Source organism: Aspergillus flavus, chromosome 2, assembly GCF_009017415.1.
Source record: "Aspergillus flavus chromosome 2, complete sequence".
Lineage (NCBI taxonomy): Eukaryota > Fungi > Ascomycota > Eurotiomycetes > Eurotiales > Aspergillaceae > Aspergillus > Aspergillus flavus.
This window is the reverse complement of record NC_092409.1, coordinates 5,880,425-5,896,595: the sequence shown is the minus strand read 5'-3', so window position 1 is coordinate 5,896,595 and position 16,171 is coordinate 5,880,425. Positions and strand designations below refer to the sequence as shown.

The window sequence follows — 16,171 nt, the reverse complement described above, 5'->3', positions numbered from 1 at the left end:
GCGCTCTTGGCCGTTGGCGGAATCATTCAAGCTGATGCTGACTCCGGAAGATTCGGCCTATCGTAGGGAGGCCAACGTCAAAGCTCTTCATGAGCCAAGTTGCCAAGAAGCGCTCCGCTGAAAGGAAGCTGCTGTGAGACACGAGATTCGCCAGCATAAAGATCATGGGCGTTGCCAACCGTGGATAGTCGAAGTATGCCATGTGTCTAAACCAATGAACTTATGCGGGGAATTTATTAGACCTCGTCTATATTCAGTCAGCTGGGTGCGTTGAGAGTTTGAGACAAGGAGAAAGAACAGACGGAATTGTGAATAAATAGAGTAAAGATAGACAAAAGAGCGACTAAAGCATTTCCTACTACAGCTGTCAGCTATAGAGGTGTTTCTGGTGAATGCAAGTCGCTGTCATCTGAGTGAAAAGGTGGTTGATAGACAAAATTAAAATGCTGATCGTGAGAAAAAGTCTTGGCGAAGTTTTCCCCCGGATCCCAAAAACCTTCCCCGCATTCTGACTGATCAGCACCCAACGAATTTTCGTGATTTTTATAAGCGAGAGTCTTGGTACACGTCCAGGCCTAAGGTTTTCGGCATATATACGTGGGCAGCTCGGTAGATACATTTTTCTTATTTTATGTGGGTGAAATATGACAATTGGCCATATATATTTCTTCCTTTGGCATGCCCCTTGCAGAGTAGGGTAGGCTAATCACCTGATCAGACCTTGTCATCTCATTGACGTCGCATGGCATACTAGTAGTATTTGGGATAATTCAATCAAACGATAACTATGTGTAATTTGGGAAAGGGGTAAGACGATGATTATTCACCTTCTATAGAGTGAAGATATATATTGTTGGGGATATGGTAGTCAAGGCGCAACCTTGATGTCATTGGCATTTTGGTCGAGTGGGATATAAGATATATTCACTGCTGATAGCTACCCAAAGGCGACCAAAAAGTTGAGAGTATAGCAACTTTTGTAGATAGAGTGGCACTGATATAGCCAAGGACAATCTTTCTGGTCCTCTATCCGCAGTGGAGTCAAACGACAAAGCCCGAAAGAAGCAGGGTTACCATCTTCTTAAAGTTAATCCACATTAATTTTCAATGGCAATGTATTAGTCTAGTAAGATCTATATCTATCTGTATATACCGCTCGATCTATATATTGTATCCACAATTGAAGGCAATATGTGCAAGTCTATGTCTAATAGCTTCCATGCAAGGCGAAATAAACTACTCCGACCTCGCACTCTTAGTCTTCTTACTCCTCAACTTCATCATCAAGAACACCAGTGCGTAAGAACTGATACAGAAAAGTGCAGTAATTCCAGTCTGCGTCCACAGTCAGTATCCTTTCTTGTTAATCCAACGAGCGATCGACTTACATCTCTCCAAGAATAGTACTTCTCCTTCAGGTTGAACGTCTTGGCATAGTCCGCTCCAGTAGAGTACTGGCAAAACGAGCAGCTAGAGGTTGAATTCGGGTCGAGAAGATAACCCGCTTGCTCGCTAAGGAAGTCGGCCATGTACTGGCCGCATGTCTGGCCGGATGGTGCGCTGAAATGCACAAGCTCGGACGCTTTACACTCCACCTTCACATCCCAGAGGACCTCACCCAGAAGTCCGCCGACTAGGTACGTGAATGGATCCAGGTAGTACATCCAGTAGCGCCAGAAGGGCTGCAGCGCTGAGTAGGGAACGACAACGCCGCAGAAAGAGACCAGGCCGGCACCGAGAATGATGGGGTTCATGATAGCGGCGAAGTATTCGTTTGGTGCATATGCGGCAATGGCTTGGCCGATCGATGTGTAGAGGAATTCGTAAACTGTATTGGGTCAGTTCAATGTCTCTTAATTTGCAGTAGTGGGACCAACAGATCATCTGCAAATATACATGGCCGGAGATGCTAGCCTCGACAGGGAAGCCTGCAGTGAAGTACCAGCATGCGAAGTACAGAGTTGCACAAATGATGAGGTACGGAATTTCCGAGACGGCTTGAGCGCCGATAAAGGCGAGCCAATGGTATGTTTTGGACTAGCTTTTGTTAGTAAAAGTCACCTCTGGAAGTAAAACTGTCTATGAGAAATGACCCACCTTCTTTTCGCGGGTCTCGAAAATATCGCGGTTGTGCAAGAAGAATGGTTGCATCTGGTTGATACATGCCGGAGCGACGAAAACGAAGTTGAAGATAGCGAAGAGCCGAAGTTGGAGGTCAAACGTGCCGTTACCCATTTTCCAAAATGTGAAACCGCTGAACAGGGCTGCGAAGACATGCAAAATGATCTTGCTCCAGATATAGTCCTTGATAATGTTCAGTCTTCATTGCATGGTGTTGTTCAAAGAGCAATAACTCACCGGTGACCGCCACAATTGGATCATGAGACGGCGCAAGACCATCTTGAATTGGAACCAGTGAGAAGTTGCGAAGTCCGACTGATCTTCCTCCTCCTGTGTGTTCGCTTTCCGATCATTGTTCAAAGCTTCCAATTCGGTCATGGCTCGCTGGCGCTCCTCAGATTGGTTCCAGACTTCAACCCAGTCAATTTTCTTCTCAGTATTGCCCTGAATGACCTCGACAATATGCTCGGCTGGGTTGACATCAGGTTCGCAGGGAGCGCCGTTCTTTGCGAAATAGTCCAATACCTTAGCGGAATCTTGGCCGGCTACACTCTATTAGACCCATTTTCTCGTACTATAAAAGGATAAAAGGACTTACTCTCGCCGAAGTATGTCATTTTACCACCCTTAGCCAGGAGGAGTAACGAATCGAATGCATCAAACAATACAGCAGAGGGTTGGTGAATGGTGCACTATGGTTTATTAGTTGCTATAAGTATATAGCAATTGTGAGAAGACCTACCAATACTGCTTGACCACCATCCACTAATTTCCTCAGAAATCGAATGATGTTGTAGGCTGATTGGCCGTCTAGACCTGACGTAGGCTCATCGAGGAATAGCAGAGTCGGCTTAGCCACCAATTCAACACCTAGTGTGACTCTCTTCCGCTGCTCGATGCTGAGACCAGCTCCGGGAACTACAGGAGTTAGTAAACTGCAAAGTATACAAGGATTGTGGACGACAACGTACTGCCAATCAGAGCGTCACTGATGTCGCTCAGCTCTAGCAAATCAATAATATGATCCACGTATGCCAGCTTTTCTTCGCGAGGAACTGATGCAGGCTGACGGAGAAGAGCAGAGAATTCCAGTGCTTCCCGGACCGTCGCGCTTGCTTCGTGGACATCCATCTGCTCACAATAACCCGTGGTTCGCTGGAAGCTAATCCCTTGGGGTCGGCCGTCAATTAGGATGGACCCGTAGATCTCGCCGCTATCTTTGCGTTGAGCCAAGACGTCGAGCAGCCTGTAAGGTAAATTAGTCTGGGCCTAAAAATAAATGAACCAGAATACGTACGTAGTCTTTCCTGCACCAGAGCAACCCATGAGGGCGACGAGGTTTCCAGGCTTTACATAACCAAACACCTGATTCAGAAGTTGCTTTTTCTCACCATGGAAAGGGACATGATAGTCAAGATTGTTCCACGTAAAAGTTGACTGTTTGGCGGTATTTGCAAGAGCACCGGTATTTGCTGCTGGCTGGGACATATTCTGCTGACCCTTTTCCATATCTGGAGTGCGCTTCTTCTGACTTCCGCGTTTATATAGGAGCACGGATGACCCGCCCTGACTGTTGAGCTTTTCGAAACCCACAGAGGTAAGGAAAATGAAAAACGCCCACATGCCAATGATGACACCGAAGCTGCGCCAGATATGACCATGGGAATAGTGGTACTGTTCCCGAATATATGCGGCCCCATCAATGAGTCCATTTTCATCACTTCCAAGCACGGAGCAGCCACGATAGGCAGATGACGAGTCAGGATAACCTGTCCCATAAGGGATATAGTCAGGTTCGATGCAGTCAAGCTTCAAGCCAGTGAACTCGTTTGCCATGAGTGCCTCAAAAGCATATGAACCAGGATTGAGGTAGAAGATCCAGCGGAACCAAACGTGCATTTTCTCAAATGGGATAAGATAACCTGCGGCAGTTAGTACCATTCTTAGTCTAAGTTCTGAAGGCACATACCCCCGTAGACGAAGAAGATTGTCGACAAGAATCCCGAGATCATGGATGCAAGTCCAAACTTCCTGCATAACGCACCGACAGCCCGGAAAAGCTGCATGTAACACAGAGTAAGAGCGATCAGCATAATCCAGTAGGTAAAGAACTTGCCTGCATCCATCTGCAACGCAGACATGAAGTACAAGATTAACGAAAAGCAGGAAATTTGCACGATCACGACCGGTATATCTGTGATGGCATTGGCAATGCAGAATGCAGTTGGACGGTAGAAGCCAAAGCGTTTTTGGCGGGACAGAATAGGACGACCCATGAATGCACCTGTTGTTTCCGACAAACCTTCCAACAGGAAGTAAAGACATGGAAAGAAGAGTGTACCAGGGCGAAGGAAGATAGAGGAACTATCCAGTTTCAGATTATAGAAAATACTGCCACAGACAAGTGCCTGCAGAATGGCCGAGACAACTTTAATGGCAAGAGACAGTTTATCACCTGCCATTATTTGGAATTGCCTTGTCTAAGTCAGCTTTGTGCTTCCATATATCGATCCAAATACCTCAAGGGCCCAACTTACCGAACTGTGCAAGCATAGATCTGGTCCCAGAGGCTCGTCGTGTACACGCTCTGAGGCCGGGGAAGATGTTTCTTCTTCTTCTCATTAGCCACTGCCATGACCAGGTCGTCCTTCTCGTGCGTAAGTTTCTCCGGTGGCTCAATAGCATCCAGCATCTGCGTATTGATGTCGCTTGCAAGAAAGCGAGACTCAAACTCCTCGGGAGTACTAGGAACCTTCCCCTCCAGCCCTGGTTGGACAATACGTTCGGTAATCACCGTGACCGAAGTGAGGAAATCGGCAATGTTGGCACCTTTTGGAACAATAAATCCCATATCTTCAAAGTACGCCCGTGCCATAGTTCTGGGGCCGTAATAAATGACTCTTCCTTCCGCAAGTACCAGGATCTTGTCGAATTCGTCGTAGATAGCATTTCCAGCCTGGTACATGGTGGCAACCATGGTCTTGTCGTTCTGGTCCGCTTCCCGCCGCAGAAGTCGTGCGAATTCGACTGCAGTTTTTGAATCAAGACCGCGAGTTGGATTATCCCAGAACTGGACGGGACTCTAGAATAACATATCAGCCTCGCTTGTTCTCCGCTTATCTTACCGAATTGAGTCTCACCTGTCCAGCCATTACTTCAGCCAAAGATACACGCTTTCTCTCTCCACCAGATACACCCCGGATGAACTCATTTCCCACTAATGTCTTCTTGGTATGCGCGATTCCCAGCGACTCCAGGATACCGTCCCTCGTGCCCTGGATGTATTCCTTTTTCTCTTGAAGATGTTCGGGACGCTCTCGAGGGACTTTGTTTTTCAAAGCAAACTTCATGGTTCGGTTGACCGTCAATGTCGGAAAGTGGATGTCGTCTTCATTGTTGAACATGATCTGCTGTCGGAATTTCCTTGCCTCCTTATGGTCCATACTTCCATAACGTGTCTCGCCACTCACTTCATCGAACGAATCTCGGTCGTTGGAAAGGACTCGAAGGAAAGAAGTGCATCCGGCACCAGGTCGGCCCAGCACCAGTAGCTATCGTTGCATCAGCCCATCTGTCGTGTAGAATAATTCTATCGCCTTACCATTTCACCCGGTTTGACTTGTCCATTGATGTCCTTCAGGATGGTCTAATTTTCTGTCAGCTGCTGATTCAAAACTAGTGTATATGGCTCCAGTGCTTACTCTTTTGTTCCCTCGGCTTTTTCTAAAGACATCTAGGAGTTGTCGTGGGTCGGCGTAGGACAGTAGTGTATCGCCTAGGGCTGCATCGGGTGCTGTGACTCGGACATTCAAGTTTCGAAAGGTAAGGGTCAAACGTTTGCGAATCGCACCGCCACCGCGCTCTAAGTCAACAGTGCCAGAGGATGGGGTATCCATGGTGGAAAACGCTATTATTGGCGCACCCTATGTTGGCTATTCTTAGTACGCTATTGATCGATCTGTGATGAGGTCCATATATCATACCGATTGCTCACACTAGGATATCCACAACTCATACAACACTGACAGTGACGTATCGATAGAAGGAGACTGTAGTACCCTAGTAGCTTAACAACGAATTCTATCATGATTTACCCCTGGGATTTAATTCTTATAAGTATGGTCCCTGGTGCCTGGCAAAATGATCGCCGTAATGCCGTAATACCGAAGATAGAACGGATTACATCCGCATTTCCGTCATCCAGACCAATCCCGTCGGCTTTACGGCCCTTCAGACCCACAAGTTTGCAGTAAATTCGGATATAGATAACAAGATAAGATGCGATCTGAAAATTTTCGCTCTGCGCCATCTTCCAGCGGAGTTGAGCTGTAGGAGCTCTGTTCCACGTCACAGCACCCGGAAGTTTAACTCATTTTAAAACCGGTACTTTACCGGATGTCTTCAGCTCCATGTGAGTCATGCTAGACATGGAACCGGGCCTTTATTGGGGGTACCTCCAGACATACGGTGATATTCTCTTTTTGATTCACTATCCAAGCAGTGCGAGGTTAATTCTTCCGCCCATTGCTTGACTCACCTAAAATGGAGCTCACCCAGAGCCGCGTGCTCCTTGCAAATGATGACCACTTGAAACTGCGTCATTGGCCATGTTTAGGCGCAGAACGGATTAAGGGGGGTGTGGGACTGGTAGCTTGATTCTAGAAGCAGTTGCTTACTCCGTAGACTCGAGGTGGGGAACCGTTTGGGCCGTGCTTACGGATATACACAAAGCTATCTGTTGAGATTATTGGGTTGTCAGCATACTAGTAGCTGTCTACATTAGAGTCAACATGTTCCCTCACCAAGTTGGGAACATACTATTAGTAAGACAAAGAAATATGATCTCACTCTATTCTTTTGTAAGAGATAAATCAGTAAATCCAGTTATATATTAGTATTTCAATAGATGGTTCGCGCATGAAAAGGTTACTAGGCATGCTATGAAGTGAATGCGAGCAAGATCTACGCAAGATAACAGATTTGGTCTAGGTCAAGCAAGGATTCAATAACCATATAAATCATCATCTATACAACAAATTCATGGCACAATACACGACAAAGCCCCAAGTCCCTGTTCCTACCTAGAAAGGCAGGGCCCTTAAAATCCTATAAAATGCAGTTGGAGGGTTAGGACCCACTTCCATCACGGCTCAGGGTTTGTCTGCCCGTGCCTTGTTCTTAGTGGCAAATATCGCGGAGCGGACTAAATATGAACTTCCGATCAGAGTTATTTCTGGATTTTAGCTGTACTGTGAACGTGCAGCAAAATATAATAGTATCTCAACTGGAATGTTGCTGACATCTGTCATAGCTTGGCATTTGGTGACTGACTCGCGTCAATCTCCACTTTCATTGTCTGGAGTCTAGACTCAATTGTGTACATCATAGATTATCTGACGAGTCTCCAGACTCTCCACAAAAGGTTACTAGTGTTTTTGGAAGTCAACATCATTATTAGTCGTCGAGGTAAGCTAATAAAATTTATTTCCACGTCTTTAGAGATAACAGGAGGTTAGGGCTTCGAACGTACTGTGTATATGGGTAGGGGTCTCAAATCCTCTTATGTTCTTGGCGCAACATAGAGAGATCCGCTTGTTTTGCTGAGATAAGTATATAAAATTCTGTGTTTGGTATTTTGGAGTGATGGATTGATTCCATGTGCTTGTGGTTGTTAAGCAGTTAATATTAGGGCCTCGACCACCATAGTCTGGCCATTGCCAAGGTTTCGCTGACGAGCTGCCTTAAGTAGGCATATATAGTAGTACTCTGTGTGATTGTATTGTGGATTCCCAATTCTATTCCTCATTTGTTCTCATGACAAATTTCAACCCCTGATGATGACATAGAGCCCTGGTGTCTTCCGAGATACAGACGTAGGCCAAGCGTAGAATCAGAGATCTTTTAGCGAAGGCTCTGCTACAGATACCTTTGCTAGTGTTATTCAAGTCGAGTTTCGCGGCTGCTGGGGCATGGATATTTCTCGAGCCGTAGTATTAGATGTTAGTGACTTGTCTCAGCGCTTTGTGCTGCTCCTCGGCATTAGCTTTCTGACTCTTTCGGAATGTCCGGCTCTAAACATTTTAAGGTTAAATATAGGGTAGGGCGAACTCCGATATGCCGTCTTTAAGATAAGCAAGGCCTTGATGATATATGGTAGAAATGTGACTTTTCTGTTCAATACGAATGAATAAATAAAATTCCTCAACTTAAACCTTACACACAAAATACTACACAGAGAGAGAAAAGTTAATAGAAGAGACAGGACTTTTACTAGATTGATATAACAGGTAACAACACCAACCTCGTATTTTTGTCTGTAGTTAGGTTATTCAATCAAGAAGGTGCAAATAGCAGGACCTATAGTAGAGAACTGTACTAATCCTATCTATCTTGCCATTACATATATTCGAATGTAGTGACGTTGCTTTCATACACATATCAAGTTGTATGATCTTTCAGTGGCAAGGCTCGCCGAAATGCCTCGGTATGTAGTAGTGCTGTTTCTATTGTAGGGAAATCGGCCGTTTATACATCTCTGCCGTTAGGCTTTTTCATCGTAAAAATGACCACTTTGTATCGGATGTCCGATTGAGATAATTAAATTGTTCCATAAGATAGACTCCATCGCAATGCAATAGATTGGTTTCCTGGGGTCTTGGTTCTAAGCTCTGGGCCACAAATAGACCAGTTAGATAGAAAGGATATATATATTACGGAACACAAACTCGGCGGATAGTTTAAAAGGGGAAGGTACTAGTAGAGATCAGAACCGATCATAAGATGATCCGGAATTCAGTTCCGGTGACACACTTGGCCTGGGCATATACTAGACGAGTGTGGCTCTTTTTGGTTTTCCTTTGAGAATTACGATGCCTAAAAATCCCAGTGCGAATAGGTGCATGTAGAGCTGATTGACTGTTTTTTGTCGGGAAATAATCGGAGATTTTTTGAGTCCAGCCCTTGGCGAAGCCATGCTAATCTTATCTACATATTCCTAATCATAGATCACTTGTGAAGAAAAATTTATTGTATGATATCATGTCTTCAAATCCTTTTTTTTTTTCACTTTTTGGTCCCTGTAGAACCGAAAATCGCCGCACGCCAATTAGATCTCGGGAAGAGGTGTGATTAAATAATCACGGGACCCAAAATGCAACATCCCGTGACCTTTCGACGCCTGAGGCCTCAAAGTCATGTCCGAATGCGGAAGGAGGTAATGGCAAGCCCTGATAAAAGGGATCGAGATTGTAACTCTGTGATGGGATCTACGATTTCTCTCCCTGGATCCCTTGGTGGGGCACAAATGCATAAGGCGGCATCGTCGGACAATTTACTTATTCGAAAATAGTCGAAGCTAATGAGACAGAAATTTATTCCCTTTACAGTTTCGCTTGGTATAGCATACTTGATATAGGCCTCGGCAAGCCAGTACACATTAAACGAGGGCTCGGAGCCGAGAAGGGTTCTACTTAGGGTTGATCGGCCGGAAGTTTTGCAGCGAGTTAGCGAGTGGCGACCACGGTCGAGCGGTAGGCTAGTCCATAAAGCGTCACCTGGACCAAGGATCTAGAGCTATCTATGATCCCCTTATCTGGGGTGGCACCTCTTCAACCGTAGGCCCCAGTGGAAGCACGAATGGGGCTCTTCTCAAGTGACCAACGGCCTAGACCACTCTCAGGGCACTCGGCTACTCGGAAGGTTGTGAAGGTTTCCGGGACAAGTATCTCTGGCCGGGATCTGACTTGACTTTCTTACCCTACCCAACGTGGAAAAAATCACGACTACAAGAGAATATTTAAGATCGACCCTTGAGCTTCGACGACCCAGAACCCCCTCCCTTGACCCTTCCTCAACGCTCGCCGAGTGCTGGCTATGCGATAAGGTCGCTGATGGCATTGCTGAACTCGACAGCGTCCCATCACGCACATTCGGTACCCGCCGGGCAACGAATGCTCACGGAGCTATCAAGGTAGGATTCGCTGCCGCGAGACCCCTTCCTGATCCTCCGTTCTCCTCACCACCAAGTCTCACGGTATGCATTCCATACTGAGTAGACTTTACCGCCCCGAAAGCTCGATTGCCACGGACGGCTCAAGAGGCCAATCGGCGCCTTCACAGTTGCGAAGGCCACCATCGACCCAAAATGCTGTTGGCGATACAATATTGACAGGGCTTGCCGAACTAGGAGCTTATCGAGTAGGCTGTCATCACGCCTTCGTTACACTGCTGGACAACAACGAGCCGTATGTGATCGCGGAGGCAATAGTCCCTCAAACTGTGGGGAAAGATGAAAGCGAGAGGAGCTCCTTGCTCGGCGTAAAGACCTTAGGATTGCAGGCTAGTGGAAGCTATCCCGTCAACGGTTTTAAAGAAACGCCGAATGACAAATGTCATATTGTCCTGGACATATGCGCAGATCCTACTATTGGTGGTCATCCATTTGTCACTCTATGCCCTGATATACGCTTTTACGTGGAGGTTCCCCTTCACAGCTCTGCAGGTGATATCTTTGGAACGTACTGTGTTGTCGACAGTGCTCCACGCTCGTTATTTGCCGATCGCCAGCTTGATACCTTAAAGCAAGTAGCAAGTTCCGTCGCCGACCATCTCGAAAATGTTTCGACATTGTATAAATGCCGAAAGTCTGAGCGACTTCTCGATGCGCTCAAGGACTTTGCTAGAGGCCAGCCCACTGGAGATACGAAGCGAAACTCCCACAGCAGTAGGAAGGCTTCGGATCTAATCTCGCCTCGGTCATCAGAACTTCCCGATATCGATCGCATTTCGTTGTCAACGGAAACTGTGCATGATAGGTCTGGAATGGAAAAACCGAAACCACAAGCCAGGGCGCATGCGTCATCGTTCTTCAAGCGAGGTGATGTTCCTTTGAAGGCGCCTCCATCACCTGAAAAACACCAACAACATGTCAGGAGACTTTCAGACGAGTCAAGTAACTTGATAACTGTATCAGAAGGTGCTACATCATCTGGAACCTCCGCTCTGTTTTCTCAAGCTAGTGCTCTGCTTCAGGAATCTATGGAGTTGGATGGTGTATTGTTTATGGATGCGTCGCGCAGTAACTCTCGGAGGTAGGAGTCATGTCCTTATGGCGAAAATTGGTAAAGCTAACTTTCCTTTCTAGCTTTTCAACTGCCAGCGTCAGTGACTGGGATGAACCCAGCAAAGATACCGATACCTCCGCACCTCCTCAGTCTCCTGGGCTTTCATCCCAAGGACCATGGTCCGAGAAACAATGTGACATCTTAGGTCACGCCTTATCTGAAGACCTGCTAGGTAATAGCGACTCAACGTTTTTTGGCATGACAGAAGGCCTGCTTCATGAAATGTTCGCGGCATTTCCACATGGCGAGGTGTTCTACCCTCCAGCGATAACACGACGTTTTTCAGTGCAATCTTCCAGTAGCCGTGGCCATAGCCGACAGGGTAGTGATGGTGGTCGTTCCCTTTACAATAATATCACAGTTCGATTAGGGCATGACTTCCCCGACAGCAAGTCCCTCATATTCCTTCCGTTGTGGAACTGGGACAAGTCTCGATGGCTTGCAGGTGCGATCGTGTGGATGAACAACAAGCAACGATCATTGGGAGCGGATGATCTTTGTTATTTGAGAGCATTCGGAGACACCATAGTTGCCAAATTCTCCCAGCTTGGATGGAGTGCTACGACAAAATCAAAATCGGATTTGCTTTCATCCGTTAGCCATGAACTACGCTCACCTTTGCATGGCATGCTTGCTAGCGCCGAGCTGCTGCAAACAACAAGCCTAGAACCCGCTCAACGAGATATGCTTACAATGGTTGAAACATGCGGTCTGACATTATTAGACACGATGAACTACCTGTGAGACTTGGAATACTCCCTCAAAGTGCAACCCTGTGGCTGACGATTAACTCAACAGGCTGGATTTCACGAAAATAAACAACCTGACACATATACACAACGCAGGAGAGATGGGTGAATCGGCCTTTGATAACCTGACTACCGACTTTGACCTAGGTACGCTGGTAGAAGACGTCTCTGAGACCTTGTATGCTGGCCATCGGTCTCTCATCAACGCTGCCAAGATAGCGGGTCGGTATCTACCCACTGGTGCCGGTGTCGGTAACAGATCCATTGGTACCGAAGTCAAACAATTAGACAATCCTGATGATTTGTCTGTCGTTGTCCGCATTGAGGAGCAAACGTCTTGGTCAATTCATTCTCTCTCGGGCGGGTGGCGGAGGATCGTGATGAATCTGCTGGGGAATTCGTTCAAGTTCACTCGCTCAGGCCTCATTGAGATTTCTTTATCCAAAGAAGTGGAAGGTGTTGGCGACCAGAAGACGACTATTGCCCACCTGTCGATCAAAGATACGGGATGCGGAATATCAAAAGAATTCCTTGACCACCAGCTTTACAAGCCTTTCGCACAGGAGGACGTGTTAACCGAAGGATGTGGACTAGGCGTGCCTATTGTGCAGCAAATCGTGACCTACCTAGGTGGCTACGTTGAGGTGCATAGCGATGTTGGTGTTGGAACACAGGTTGATGTGTACGTTCCCATTGAATATGCCGTCCAACCGCCACCCCCTTCGGCGCCTCTTAAGCAGGGAGAGGGTCCAGGATCGCGGATCATGACACGGGTTTGCCTGGTCGGTCTGAACCCATATGCCGAACTTAAGGGAGCTCGGAAAGGAGTTATCACGACCGAAGCGAAGCGGAAGCTGTCAATTCGCGGAGCGCTCAGCAATGTACTCCTCAGCCAGCCTGGATGGATGGTATCTTTTGCCGATTCGCTTGAAAAGGGCTCTGGCGACATTGGTGTTGTCGAGGAGTCTAGCCTCAAGAAGATCGCCGAAGCTGGTCCCATCGAGACCGAGTTCAACACGATAATGGTGCTCGGTGAACATGGGGTGTCTCTTCCACGAGATTTTGCCATCAAGAACGCGGACATTATTTATGTGTCTCAGCCGTACGTACTCATTGCCACATCTTGTTCACTATTTCACTAATAATTGGTAGACTTGGCCCTCGCAAACTTACCAATGCATTGCAACGGTTCATCGACGCCCATCGCGAAGCAAGCCCCTTGTCGGAGAGCCCGATTGCAGGTCCGTTCTCGGGATTTCCTGGCCGTGGGCGCTCCTTATCTGCAGCATTTGCTGCTGCGAAGGGATCGGAATCGCCTCCTATGGTCGGGGAAAGTGTCGCGGCCCTTTCGCCGTTTCCCACCCCCAAGGCTTTGAACCAGAAGAACATCCATGTTCTCATCGTCGACGATAACGACGTAAACCTGAAGGCAAGCCAAACCTTCTTTCTCTTGCGATGATAATCACTAACCAGTCAATAGATTTTAGCTACATTCATGCGCAAGATAGGTTGCAGGTACGAGACCGCGACTAACGGACTCGCCGCACTAGAGAAATACAAAGAGTGTGCGGGACAATTCGACTATGTCCTCATGGGTACGAATTCATCTACTCTTAAGCATAGGCAAGCCTATACTGACAACAACAGATATCTCCATGCCCATCATGGATGGAATAGTATCCTCGAGCAAGATCCGGGAGTATGAAGAACAAAATTCTCTACCGCGAAGCACTATTATGGCGGTTACTGGAGTGGCATCGAGCTCAATGCAACAGCAGGCTTTCGCGGCTGGCATTGACGATTACCTGGTTAAGCCACTTTCTCTTCACGACTTGAAACGAATTATGAATATTGAATAGGTTTTGGTGTTCCTTTTTAGAGGGGGTGGGTGCTTGGAGTATGGTGTTTACGCAAGCGAATACCAATATGTTTATATGCTTCTTAGGTGGGCTACTAGGGCTCGAGAAAATCACATAAACACTGTTGATAGTTTACCGGTGAGCTGCCATTTTGATCATGCAATTATAAGGCGAGCTGCAGTATCAGGTTCCTGCTACCTAGTACGACATTACTAGCCCAACAACAACACTAACCACGCTGCCCAACGCAACTTTAGCACCAAGGTTGAGGCCAAGATGACAGGCCGAATTCTCTACATAACAAGACACCGGTGAGCGCGACGCATTTGTCGCTTTTATGATTGTTTCCTCCAAGAATTTACAGTCGAGTGAGGCAGCCGTGTTGACTTGGAGCTGACCGACAGACTTTAGATTTGGAAGTTGTACACTATAAGCATGGTTTTAGTATGGTATAGTAGCGTATAATTGTTTTCAACATACCTAGAAATATTGCCTCCCAACGTCATGGTGCCCGCCTCCACGAAAGGCAGGTTGATATCAAGCCGGCCGTAGGTTTTTACATAAAGCCAGGCGGTCAAATTGGTTAAGCTGGGCATCGACAAACTAAGGCTTTTGTCAATATCCAATTAAGCGATTAGGAATTGAACGAGAGATTACCTTCCAATACTTCCCTCCAGCCACAGACTATCATCTTGGATGTATTTTAACTCAGGGAAAGAGAGGTCAATCTCCGGTCCTTCCTCTGAGCGGAGCAGGATACTGTAGGAACCTGATCCAAACCCAGAAATATTGGTGAGCTTTGGTGTATCCAAACTATATCGGTCATTATTAGTACAATAGAGTCAATATTGGAATACAGCCTCACCTCGAGAATCTCCCCTGTAAGAGGAGATGGCCAACATCGTGAAGTGCAGGAAGGGAAAGATCCAAGGTACCGTGGGACGAGTTATTTGAATTGCACTCGTCCGAGTTACAAATCTGTATCTGTTCGCGAACCTGTCGCAAGGAGTCGAGGCGTACGCTATACCCATCCACCTCAGCGTTAATTTTCGCATTCGTGGCAATTATCGCTGGTCTAATTTACCCACCTTGACGCATCTCCCCTGACACTCAGATACTCCGATTTAACTAATGATCGCAGATCCAGCTCCTGAGTGACATCGATGAACGCTTTCGACCCAACGGTTTTCAATTTCGGTGCAGTAAAGCTCTTCAAAGTCGGGAGGCTGTTAAACCATATACTTCCGCCTAGGAACTCGAGATCCGGTAAATTGATAGAAGTTGGTTTCGGGTCGTCCATACTAACGGCGAGGATTGTAAACCACTTGAAGCCTTTTGTGATATTTCGTATGTTTGGTAGATGGAAGGCGCCTGTGTAGTTGTAGGACATCGCGATGCTCCCGTTGATAGTCGTACACTTTGCTGCTATCTCGTCGAGATCTGATTGATTATTGATGATGTAACTGTACCCTTCGTATCCCCATTCTGGGGTACAAATTTGGGCCAGAGCTAATTGGGTAGATTAGTTCAGCTAATGGTGAGTTAACCTGAAAGGATAACGAGAATTCTTACCACTTCCGACCACTACGACAAGTAGAAACATCCATGTCAAGCGATAACTCATGTTGACGGGCATCACGGCATATAGTCGAAGCGAAAGTAGCCAAAAAGGGGCTCAATTTCTGAGATACCACCGACATAACGCTCTTTTTGTACCTGGAGCTGATGTTTGTCATGGGGCTATGTCCCTGCGCCCGACGTATATTAGCAGGCACAGGTAGTGTCTCAAACCGGCGAATCACTTGTAACGGTTGTAGTCAACTGCGAGATTAGTCTTGCTAGTCCCTACTGGGCGCGTACTAGGTCGTCACTACTGCGAAGTGGACCAGTATCATCACTAGCAGTCGGCACTTTCATTCCGCCCCCAATTCACTTACCCCCTTGGCATCTTGGCGAGGATCGAGAACCTCAGTAAACTCGTTGGGGACACAGTTTCAGTCTGACCGGTGACGGGAATCCTATATCCCGAAGTGGCTTATTTTATTGTATCTCATGCAAGTCCTGCTATTACAGTCATTCATATACTCCATACAGAACAATAATGGTGTTGATCATTCAAATGGTCTAGGCCCCCGAGCCATCGATATGCAAGGGAGCCTCTATGAGTGGGGCGTTGCCTGTCAGCCAGAAAGTGCCGCATAGCCCTATAGGGACGTCTTAGGTGTCCGTTCATTTTTCGATAGCCGAATGGGATTGTCTTCAATTCCTCACATTCTGTTTGTGATTCCGGTGTTTTAGATTACTCGAGTGTGGTTAGTTT

At 46.9% G+C, this 16,171-nt stretch overlaps 3 protein-coding genes across 3 annotated transcripts; 1 reads left to right on the top strand and 2 right to left on the bottom strand.

Annotated features, from left to right (window-relative positions):
- Positions 1-1,091: 1,091 nt before the first annotated feature.
- On the bottom strand, positions 1,092-9,189 carry F9C07_2278374 (ABC-2 type transporter-domain-containing protein). The gene is made up of 15 exons (XM_041290396.2): positions 8,423-9,189; positions 5,823-8,348; positions 5,723-5,767; positions 5,262-5,672; positions 4,659-5,203; positions 4,091-4,596; positions 3,419-4,043; positions 3,093-3,367; positions 2,864-3,039; positions 2,720-2,813; positions 2,359-2,666; positions 2,098-2,304; positions 1,878-2,037; positions 1,389-1,828; positions 1,092-1,335 (listed from the first exon to the last, which is right to left on the bottom strand). Exons 2-15 carry the CDS (start codon positions 6,015-6,017, stop codon positions 1,237-1,239), a joined length of 4,086 nt encoding a protein of 1,361 aa, XP_041143715.1. The 5' UTR covers positions 6,018-8,348; positions 8,423-9,189; the 3' UTR covers positions 1,092-1,236.
- A 526-nt stretch (positions 9,190-9,715) lies between these two features.
- F9C07_2278373 (sensor histidine kinase/response regulator) lies at positions 9,716-14,055 on the top strand. The gene is made up of 6 exons (XM_071510290.1): positions 9,716-11,210; positions 11,264-11,983; positions 12,042-13,094; positions 13,145-13,421; positions 13,473-13,587; positions 13,640-14,055. Exons 1-6 carry the CDS (start codon positions 10,156-10,158, stop codon positions 13,849-13,851), a joined length of 3,432 nt encoding a protein of 1,143 aa, XP_071364095.1. The 5' UTR covers positions 9,716-10,155; the 3' UTR covers positions 13,852-14,055.
- F9C07_2278372 (uncharacterized protein) lies at positions 14,056-16,148 on the bottom strand (the record flags this gene model as incomplete). The annotated part of the gene is made up of 6 exons (XM_041290395.2): positions 15,424-16,148; positions 14,940-15,360; positions 14,717-14,872; positions 14,509-14,664; positions 14,332-14,454; positions 14,056-14,278 (listed from the first exon to the last, which is right to left on the bottom strand). Coding segments are annotated over exons 1-6 (1,143 nt in total), but the record flags the coding sequence as incomplete, so codon positions are not given.
- Between the last annotated feature and the right edge of the window lie 23 nt (positions 16,149-16,171).